The 9616-nt window shown below is 56.0% G+C and overlaps 1 protein-coding gene across 1 annotated transcript in view; it reads right to left on the reverse strand.

The window, feature by feature from the left end:
* Positions 1–7263, reverse strand: part of LOC104468159 (2-oxoglutarate dehydrogenase, mitochondrial-like) — a 13365-nt gene extending 6102 nt beyond the window's left edge. The window contains exons 1-2 of the mRNA XM_010082189.1: positions 7006–7263; positions 202–390 (exon numbers count right to left, since the gene is read on the reverse strand). Coding sequence (XP_010080491.1) covers positions 202–390; positions 7006–7227 — 411 coding nt within the window. The 5' untranslated portion in view covers positions 7228–7263. The remainder of the gene's footprint in view (positions 1–201; positions 391–7005) is intronic.
* Positions 7264–9616: the final 2353 nt, after the last annotated feature.

Below are 9616 nucleotides of genomic sequence, written 5' to 3' on the forward strand. Positions count from 1 at the left end.
TGTTTGGGTGACAACAGCTTTAATCTTCCTATTGTTCAGTAAAGCCTCATCTGAGCTTCTGCCCCAACGCATCAGCAGCTCCTGTTAAAGACCAGGCAGCCCGGCGCAGCCCGTGCAACATCCACGCAACACACGTGCACCAAGCGCACCAGCCCCGGCCCGCGCAGGACACGCTCCTCGGCGCGAAGCCGCTCTCCTTACCTGATACGCCCTGATGAGAGATTGCACTGCAAGATGGTCCTCCACCAGTTTATCGACATTGGGCTGCGCTTGAACCAGGAACTGGGCTTGGGACAGGGTGGAAAGGCTGGTGCTCAGTGGAGGGGGGCTTTGGTAAGCAGTGCCTGGAGCAGCTCCGGCGTTGGCGTTGCGAAAGAAGATGTCCCACGACTAAGAAAAGGGAAAGAAGAGAAACGACAGGGTCACTACCCATGACCCAAACCCCTCCCCAGTCGCAGTTACTGGGGTCCCAGCCCTGTTGCCGCAGTGGGCAGTAAAATCACCCGGGGCCAGAGCTGCCGCCTCCCCTGCGCCCCAGCTCCACACAGCCGCTGCTGAAGACACCCACTCGCCTTGGACAGGAGAGCACTACAGCTCTCCCGCTATTCCAGTTACGCCATTAGCCTGCTTCCCATCCATCTGGATTGTTTCTTTTGGCGTGGGACCATCCCCAGAGCCCCCCCTCCCTCAGCAGCAGTGCTCAGGACAGGACACAGGTGACACCCCGTATCTGGCTCAGCTCTCGAAACCGCTGCTCTGAGCAATGAGCCCCAGCCTGGGCTTCAGGCTCTTGTTTCCTTCTCTCCAGAGCAGGAAACTGCCCAATACCCACAATATTTTCTGAGAAGCATTTTTGCCCTGTAATCAAATACTCCTCTTCCTCTTTCCCATGGTCTAAACAGCCTGAGACCCCAGTCCCAGCGTGAGCCGTGTTCTCCAGCCCTCCACGAGCAACAGCTTTTTTATTTTTCTGTTTCCTCTCCCATTTTTCCCCATCCTCGCAGCTACACCAACACCAACGCTATGCGGATATTCCTGTGTCAGCTCTCCTGTGACCTTGGCAAGGCAGATATCCCCTCTGTTCCCATGCAGAGGCATTCCTAGGTGCTCACAAAACAAAGCAAAACCCCCCAAAAGAGCCCTGGACAGACTTGGTGTCACTTTGTGGTTACTCCAGCACTGCCTGAAGAGCCCAGAAGCCTCCCAGACCAAACCCAGGTTAATCTGGTAACTCAGAGAGGCATCGACGGAGCTGGGGAAGGGGAGAGACCAGCAGAGCAAAGTCCGAGCCACGTCCTCCAGTCCCACTCCCATATGCTCCGAGCAAAGGACGAGGGCAAGGCAGAGCAGCATCGGCGTGCCCGTACGCACCCGCAGCGCCAGCTCGGGCAACCAAATCCTGTTGGATTCACACGCTGGTTTCAGCCCAAGAGTCTCTGCACCAACCGGGAGCAGGAGCCCAGGGCTCAGCACCCTGCACACCCCAACCCCGTGCCTGCGGCGAGCACTGAACCCAACCACGGTGACGCAGAGACGGGCAAGGCACTGCCCAGCCGCCCCCGGCGTATTTAAACCAAGCCTCCGGAGCAGCTCCAGCAGTGGTTTGGGGCAGAAAAAGCAGCTTTTGCACCCTGGGAGCAGAGTGGAGGGACTGCAAACATGACCTTTGGCGGAGAAGCACCAGCTCTGCCCCTTCCCAGGAGCCCCTCGGGCTGCAGTGCCCACCACGTGCCCCAGGAAGCTATTTCCAGCCCAGGTTCACGCAGATGCCCCATCACACGGCTGCGCAAGGTGATTAAATTTAGAAACAGGTCATGCTGAATGAACATAAATAAAATCCGGAACAATTTGGCACCATAACTGATAAACAATAGTTCTCTCAAAGGAAGGGAAGAAAAATAAAAAGGGAAAAAAAAAAAAGCTAAGACAAAAAACACTCAAGCCTGTTCTGACTGCAGCCTGCTCCAGGAAATTTCAGCAGGGAAGGAGTGAGAGCTGCTTTTTGTCCCATCCCCGCTCCCGGCCACCAGCGAGAGCAGCCCAAACCCCTTCCCTGGGCTCACAGAGCTCACGGGGACCGAGGGGCCAGGAGGGGCGAGCGCTCCGGGATGGGCTTCGTGACCTTGGGATGGGGAGGAATCCGGCTGGCCACCACGGTCGGTGGTTTAAGGGTGTTTAATGCACTAGAAAACAAAGACAGGCATGAGGGACCGAGGGGCCAGGAGGGGCAAGCGCTCCGGGATGGGCTTCGTGACCTTGGGATGGGGAGGAATCCGGCTGGCCACCACGGTCGGTGGTTTAAGGGTGTTTAATGCACTAGAAAACAAAGACAGGCATGAGAAAGGGAGCACTGGGGGGACTGGGACCCAGCTGGGAGGCAGAGGTGTTGCCTTTGTGAACTCCTCCCTTCTACCATTCCACAATATTCACCTCTCAGAGGTGCAACTGGCTTCTGTTCCAAAAGAAAAAGTTCATTTTAAGCTCTCCAAACAAGGTGCGGCACCAGCTGGGTCAGCTCAGGCACTTTCACTGATGTTTTATTGCCCAGCGTCCAATTTTAAGCTCTCCAAACAAGGTGCAGCACCAGCTGGGTCAGCTCAGGCGCTTTCACTGATGTTTTATTGCCCAGCGTCCTTACAGAGCCTTTCAGGCACCTGACCGCAGCCTTCACCCCTGGCCAAGGTTGTGGCCCTGATGAGCGCTATAAAAACATCAGCTTTCAGCTTGCTGACGTGGTTTCGAATCCGAAGGTATTCAAGGGCCAGCCCTGGGGGTTTCTGGTGACCCACGGAGGTGCCTCCAGAGCTCATGTGTCCCGTGGCTCCTGCGCAGCCCCACCGGCATTATCCCACTTTATCCCTGGAGGGGTTTGCCCTGAGCCAGCACCTGCCGAAGGCGACAGCACGAATACAGCTCATGGGGTCATCCCCCCCGACCCTCTCCATGCCCATGGCAGCCCTGCGAGTGCTCCTCCACTGCTTACACCCTATAGATGCACATACAGGGTACAAGGTGCACACATATAGGATGTAAGGTGTGTATACATAAGGTGTAGGAGCACTCAGCTTTGGCTTATTTTTATAAAGTGGACTCAAAGCCGGCATCTCCCGGCTCCTACGTGCACAGGGAACCCCCATGTCTCAGCACCCTAAATGCTCACAACCCCAGGTCCCTGCCGTGACCATCCCACGGCCACACACCCGCCATGGCACACGGCGTCAGCCCAGCCCGGCTTTCCCTCCACGCTGGCAAAGCACGACGGGAGAGCCGGCGGACCACAGCTGGATAGTTCAGGCTTTAGAGGGATTTTGAGCGCAGCCCAGAGCAGAGCTCACCGCAGGCTTCCCTGCTGAGAACAGCCCCAAAACCAGCTCACCCAGTGAAACCAGCACCCTTCACTGCCTTTGTCAGACCCGGTTCCTGGAGAAGGTCCCAGGCACCCGGGGCAAGGGCAGAGGGGCAACATCTCCCCCCACTTCCAGGGCACCTCAAACTGGGCTGGGGCTGCTCCGGGCTGCAAGGTGCAGGAGGGAGACACGGCTCCTACCTCCAGCTCCGGCTGTGTCCCGGCTCCTCATTCTCCTGCCGCGGGCTCCAGGGGACAGAAAGCACCAGCCAGCCCTGCTCCGCGGGGTCAGCAAACCAGGCAGCACCTCCGGCTTTAGCAGGGTGGGGAGCTGTGTTCAGAGCTAGAAGCTAGAAGAGGAGGAACCCAAACCAAATCTACAGCAGGGAACCTTTGCTGGGTGCAGGGGGTCACACAGCCATCGACCAGTTTGTGCCCTGCTGTCCTGGTCTGGGCTGGGACAGAGTGAACTCTCGTCCCAGCAGCGGGTGTGAGGCTGTTGGGTTTGGGCTCAGCAGAAGCTGATCACACACTGATGGGCAGAGCTGCTGCCAGGACACTCAAGGACTGCCCGTGTCTGCAGGGGCAGGAGGAGCTGGGAGGGAGCACAGCCCCAGTGACCAGCCCAGGATTCGACCTCAGGGTTAGGACTGAGACCAAACTGGCCGATGGTCTGTTCCATACGCCCAGTATAGGGGTGAGGAACTGACCAGAAGTTCTCTCTCTTGCTCCGGGTCACCCCTCTCTCAGGGTGATCTCGGTCTCTCAGACACTTGGGCTCTGATCTCCATTCCGGGATTGTGGTTTCAGGACTTTGGGCTCTGATCTCCATTCCGGGATTGCGGTTTCGGGACTCTCCCTGCTCCAGGATCGTTGGCTAGGAACAGTAAAACCACAACAGTCCTTGCTGGCGCCCAGCATGGGGCTCGAACACCCAACCCTGCGCACACCGGCTCTCGTCGGATCTCAGAACCCCGACAGCTGTACATCACCTCGTCCCCAACATCAGCAAGGACCTTCAGTTCTTGGCAGTGCTCACTTTTGAAGACAGGGGATGAAACCCAAACATTTCTCTCAAGTGAAGCTCCTGCCAAACCCAGGCTGGGCCACCTGCCCCGAAGCAAGCAAGGTGTCTGCGGTCCTGGGCTGTGCCGAGCATCGCTCAGCCCCACAGGCAGGACGAAGGCGTCGCCGCTCCTGGGGGAAGTGTCCCAGGAGCCAGCAGCACCGACCCCCCGCACCCTCGCCTCCTCTTTCCCCAGCTCCGCTCTTATTTGCTCCTCAGACTCAGAAACTGGAGGTCAGCGGAAGGACTGCATGCACAAAAAAGCCTAAAATAGTTTTTTTTTTTAAATCTTCCCTAATCTAAACAAACACTTCAGTATTTTCTGCAGTTTACACCACCAGTGTCTGTGCGGAGGAAGTGAACTCGTTTTGCTCAGCCGAGACGGTTGTGCCAGCTGCAGTTCTCCTCGGCTTTTGGCGACAACAGCAAAGCAACCCCAGCTCTTCCCCGGTGGAAGGTCTCACCCCCACCAGCAAAAAGCAGCACCGCACAGCCTGGCTCTGCTCTGTGCAGGGAGCGGATCAGCCGCAGCCAAGTCCTTAGGACAGCCTGGCTTCTTCTGGGAACTCCACCCTCAGATCTGACCCAACATCTAACAGGACAGAGGCCAAAGCTTAGCAGGGACGGGGGGGACACGGTCCACTGCCGCTTCGGCATGGCACCGGGGGGGACAGTGGAAGTCTTGCAAGGTCTTGCCATAACCCTGATCCCACCGTGGTGGCTCGGTGTCCCAGTGGGGACAGGGTGAGCCATGAAAAATCGTGGAGAGGAGAAAGGGGTGAAGGTAGGAGCTGGGAAGGGATCCTGGTAAAGGGGCACTGGAAGAAGGTGGGATCCACCCAGGAGGGACGAGTGTGCCCGGGAGCAAAGTCCATGCCAAGCCTCAGGTATCAACCCCCATCAGAAGTTTTAGGGCCTGGAGTTGGATTTCATGGGATCGCAGGATGGTTTGGATTGGAAAGGGACCTTCAAAGACCACCCAGTCCACCCCCCTTGGTCCAGCCGCCTCTCTGCCCAGCAGGACATCAGCTTGGTCTTGGTTACAAAGCCGTCCCTGAGACTTGCTTCTTACATCTCCAGTGTCAGGTTTGCTTCCTGGCATTCAGACCCTGTTTCATTTTCACACTGATTTTCCTGCTGCACCAGAGGCAAAATCTTGTATTGACTCCTGCACCGCTCCCTAAGCACCTAAAAGTCCTTCAAGGGACGTTGATTTCCAGGGCTGACTAACGCACTCGTGCAATTCTTCACCACAAACATCAGCCCGGGGGCCTGACGAGGTGGTGGGAGCTTCACCCCTGCAGGCGCTCAAAAACTGACCGCAGGAGGCCCCGAGGGACCTGGTCTGGCTGTGAAGCCAAATGCCACCTCCAAGCCAGCCATGCAGGGGCAGAGGCTCCAGAGGCTCCTTCCAACCTAAATTCCCCCCAGTTTCTTGAGCCGGGCATGTGTGAGGACTCTGGTACAGCACTGTGTCCACTGCCTACCCACAGGCTGCTGCTGCAGCCACAGGGGCTACGTTAGAGACGAGACAGGACCAGAGAAGAAGCAGAGGTCTGGCCTCAGAACCCAAATTTGTGAAAATCCGGCTTTGATCCTGCCCTAAGACCTTTACAGCGCCCTACAGGCTGCGCGTTTGGGATGCGTGGGATCGGTGCCATGGAAAACACGCTCAACGCTGACACAAGCATCGGGGCATGAGATTCCTTACTCACCCGCAACTGCTCGTTGAACCATCGTGTCCTGGTTTGCAGACTGCTCATGTGCTACTGAATAAAGAAAATCCCTGCTCTACACCAGGACATGTATGAAACCGCCTTAAAAACCCCCTAGATAATGCTGAGACTTAGTCACAAGAGGAACATTTTCCTTGTGAAACACTGGGGATGGGGAAAAAATGCAGCTGGGTTTCAGAAATCCTCTTCCCAGCTGAGCCCTCACCTGCTGGACTCTGCGATAAAGAGCTGGCTTCCCCTCGCTGGAGGAGCTGCAGGAATTCTGATGGAGACAGGCCCCTGCGCGTACTGCCCACAGCTGGGCGGGTTTCCCAGTTTTAAGTTGGGGAGCAGCTGGTGGGGAGACGGAGCCCCCCTCCCCAGGCTGCGGAGCAGCAGTCTGGCTTTATGCACACAAGCTCCAACTCAAGCTGAGCTACAGCCCATCTACCCCACCGCGGAACACCACCCCGGCCCGAAGCAAAAAGGAAAGCAGTCAAGATGTGAAGAATGCCCTCCCTGCCTCCCTCCCACCCTCCGCTCCAGAATACACCCTCCGACAAGCTGGAAAAAATAAAGCATTGGGAGCTCGTTAAAGGTGGATTCCCAGGAAAAGCCATTCCTTGTATCCGCTTGTGATCCAGGATGCTGCCCGTGTCCCACAAGCCCACGGCATTCCCTCTCGAATGGAGAAGCTCCTCTTGGCTCTTGCTCGAGGAATTGCTGATGTTTCTTTCAGGCGAAGCGAGGCAGAAGGACCATCCTCAACCATCTGGCTGAACTCAATTCTCCTTGGGATGTGCGCACTTACCTGAACGCACTGCTCAGACACACAGAGACCGAAGCGAAGGCGATATCCTGACAAGGTTGCTCCTTACCTTATGTACACTTTTGGGATTTTCCAGCCATGCGTAATACATTTCCTCCACGTAGTTTGAACTAGTCCCGCTCAAAAAAGGCTCGGCAGCCACCGGTGCGCTGTAGCACCTGATCTGTCGAAACGTCCTGGGTGCTGCCGGCCTCTGTTGGGAAATTGTCTTTACAGTCTGCGAGGCCGTCAACGGCCTCAGCTTTGCCGCACAAGTCCTTAAGTTAAGCATCTTTGTCCTGTCGCCTCACGCAAGTTCCTGTTGGGAGAGAAGGGAAAACTGTGTTAGAAATTATTGCAGGACAGCGCAGATCAGAGACAACCCCCCTCCACCCCCCACCAGCCCCGAGCAAGGGGATCTGAGCTTAGGATCAGTTTTTAGTTCCAGTGAATCCATCCACCCCTTCCCACGGCCAAGTCCCCGACGGCTGGGAAATGCAGTTTTTGCTCAAGACGCTCGGCATGGCCGGGTCTGCCTCCCCCATCCCTGCCAGCATGGCACCGTCATCGTCCCTGACACGACGGCGAAAAGCAGATTTGGGTCTCTTTAGCCTGGAAAAGAGGAGACTGAGGGGTGACCTAATCAATGTTTATAAATGTGTAAAGGGTGAGTGTCAGGAGGATGGAGCCAGGCTCTTCTCTGTGACATCTAGTGACAGGACAAGGGGCAATGGGTTCAAGCTGGAACATAGGAGGTTCCACTTGAATATGAGGAAAAACTTCTTTACAGTGAGGGTGACAGAGCACTGGAACAGGCTGCCCAGAGAGGGTGTGGAGTCTCCTTCTCTGGAGACATTCAAAGCCCGCCTGGATGCGTTCCTGTGTGATCTGATCTGGGTGTCCTGCTCCGGCAGGGGGATTGGACTAGATGATCTTTCGAGGTCCCTTCCAATCTCTAACATTCTGTGATTCTGTGTGCTCGGCAGGGTACCCAACGCCAGCCTCAAACGAGCTGCTGCGCATCAAAGCCACCCGCACGTTTTTATATCGGCACCTTCGTGCAAAATAAGGCACGTCTGCTGGTGAAACCAGCCCGGACCAACAGTGTAAGGCATCAGGTTCCCCCAGTGCTCCCCTCTTTAGCACCCAGCCAACAACATCTACTCCTTTTCCAAGAATAAATCCATAAAATATTCTTTGATGTATTTTTTGATTCTTCCTCCGATAATCCTCTTTTTGTCTGTTTTAAACAGGAAAACTCTCTCTACAAAACTCAGATTCCAGCAGGAGTTGGACACTTTGTCCCTTCAACCTCTCATCTGCAGCGATGCAGCCGGTCACACCAGTTGAAAGAAAAACACTCTAAAGCATTGTGTCCAGAAGGGTGCTGGAAAAAATTTTATTACCAGCTGGATTTTAACCCTGAATGTCACGTTTTCCTTCAGGTCGAGCTGACGCAGTCCAGCCAGGCACACTCCTCCACGCTGCAGGAGGACAGCTCTCATCACGCTGACCCAGCCTGGAAGCTTTTCCCGTTAGTCTCTCTCCCATGTAGAAGGTCTTGGCTTCAATTTTTGCTGCGTTACTCACCCCGTGACCACTCTGCTTGGCCAAGGTCTTCTCCTCGATGGTTTTTGTTACATGCACCAGGATAAAACTGGGAAGAAACCGTTTCCAGGGAAGACCCCTCGCCAAGCAGAGGTATGTTGGGGCAAAGCACTCAGGACGTGGGCTCCAGGACAGACGGCTTCATCGCTTCTCCTTAAAAGCTCAGACCCAAGAAGGGCGACGCAGTCAAAAGGCAGAAAGAGGGGCTCTCCCCTACCCAGAGAACCCGACAAAGAAACCCAGAGCCAGCACAGGACCTCCCAAAGGTCCCCAGCAGCCTCCACCTTGCAGCTCTTGGTGGGGCGCGTGTCCAGGGAAGCCTGGGGTGAACCATGCTCCTCAACACATCCAACCGACAGCCGCAGCCCAAGGGAAAGTGCTGGAGTAAAATCATCTCTGGGGAAGCACTGGCACGTGGAGCCAGCCCTTCTGGGAGCTGCCCTTTCCACCCAGCTCCTCCCACGAGAGCCAGGACCCAAGGCTGGAGGTGACCCAACTGGCCAGTTTCCATATCCCCAACCCGTCTGACGAGCAGCAGCCCAATGTCAAAGCAGCTACCGTGCGTTCACCAAATTAAAATGAAGTTTTGCAGAGCGCTGGAGGAAAAAAAAATCCACCTTTGTGACCTGCGTTCCGTCAGCCCGGCTTACCGATTCACCTTGCTGAATCTAGTTCTGGCTACCGGGCACGGCAGCGGCTGTGCTTCCCACCTCAAAACACAAGATTTTGGTTCAAAGAGCCCGAGGGAGACCTGGGATCACTCTAATTCAACCCAAGTGTTTGACAGGTTTACCCAAGAGAAAAAGGGAAGCCCACTCGTCCTTTCCAGCCTGCCCACGGTCAAACCAGGCAAGAAGCGGCAGGACAGTGAGCGTGGCAGCACGAGATGTTTTCCCCTCCTCAGATTCCAGCAGCAAAACACAGATATTCTAGAGCACCGACCGATTCGGGTGTGGGCACATACACCCACACATCGGGGGGAAAAGCTTTAGGACGAAAGCGATGGCGGCGTGTCCGGTTTCAGCGCTGCCGGCCAGCAGCGTCCCGCTGACCTCTCTGGAAAACAGGGGGGT

This window comes from Pterocles gutturalis, unplaced genomic scaffold, assembly GCF_000699245.1.
Source record: "Pterocles gutturalis isolate BGI_N339 unplaced genomic scaffold, ASM69924v1 scaffold17554, whole genome shotgun sequence".
NCBI lineage: Eukaryota > Metazoa > Chordata > Aves > Pterocliformes > Pteroclidae > Pterocles > Pterocles gutturalis.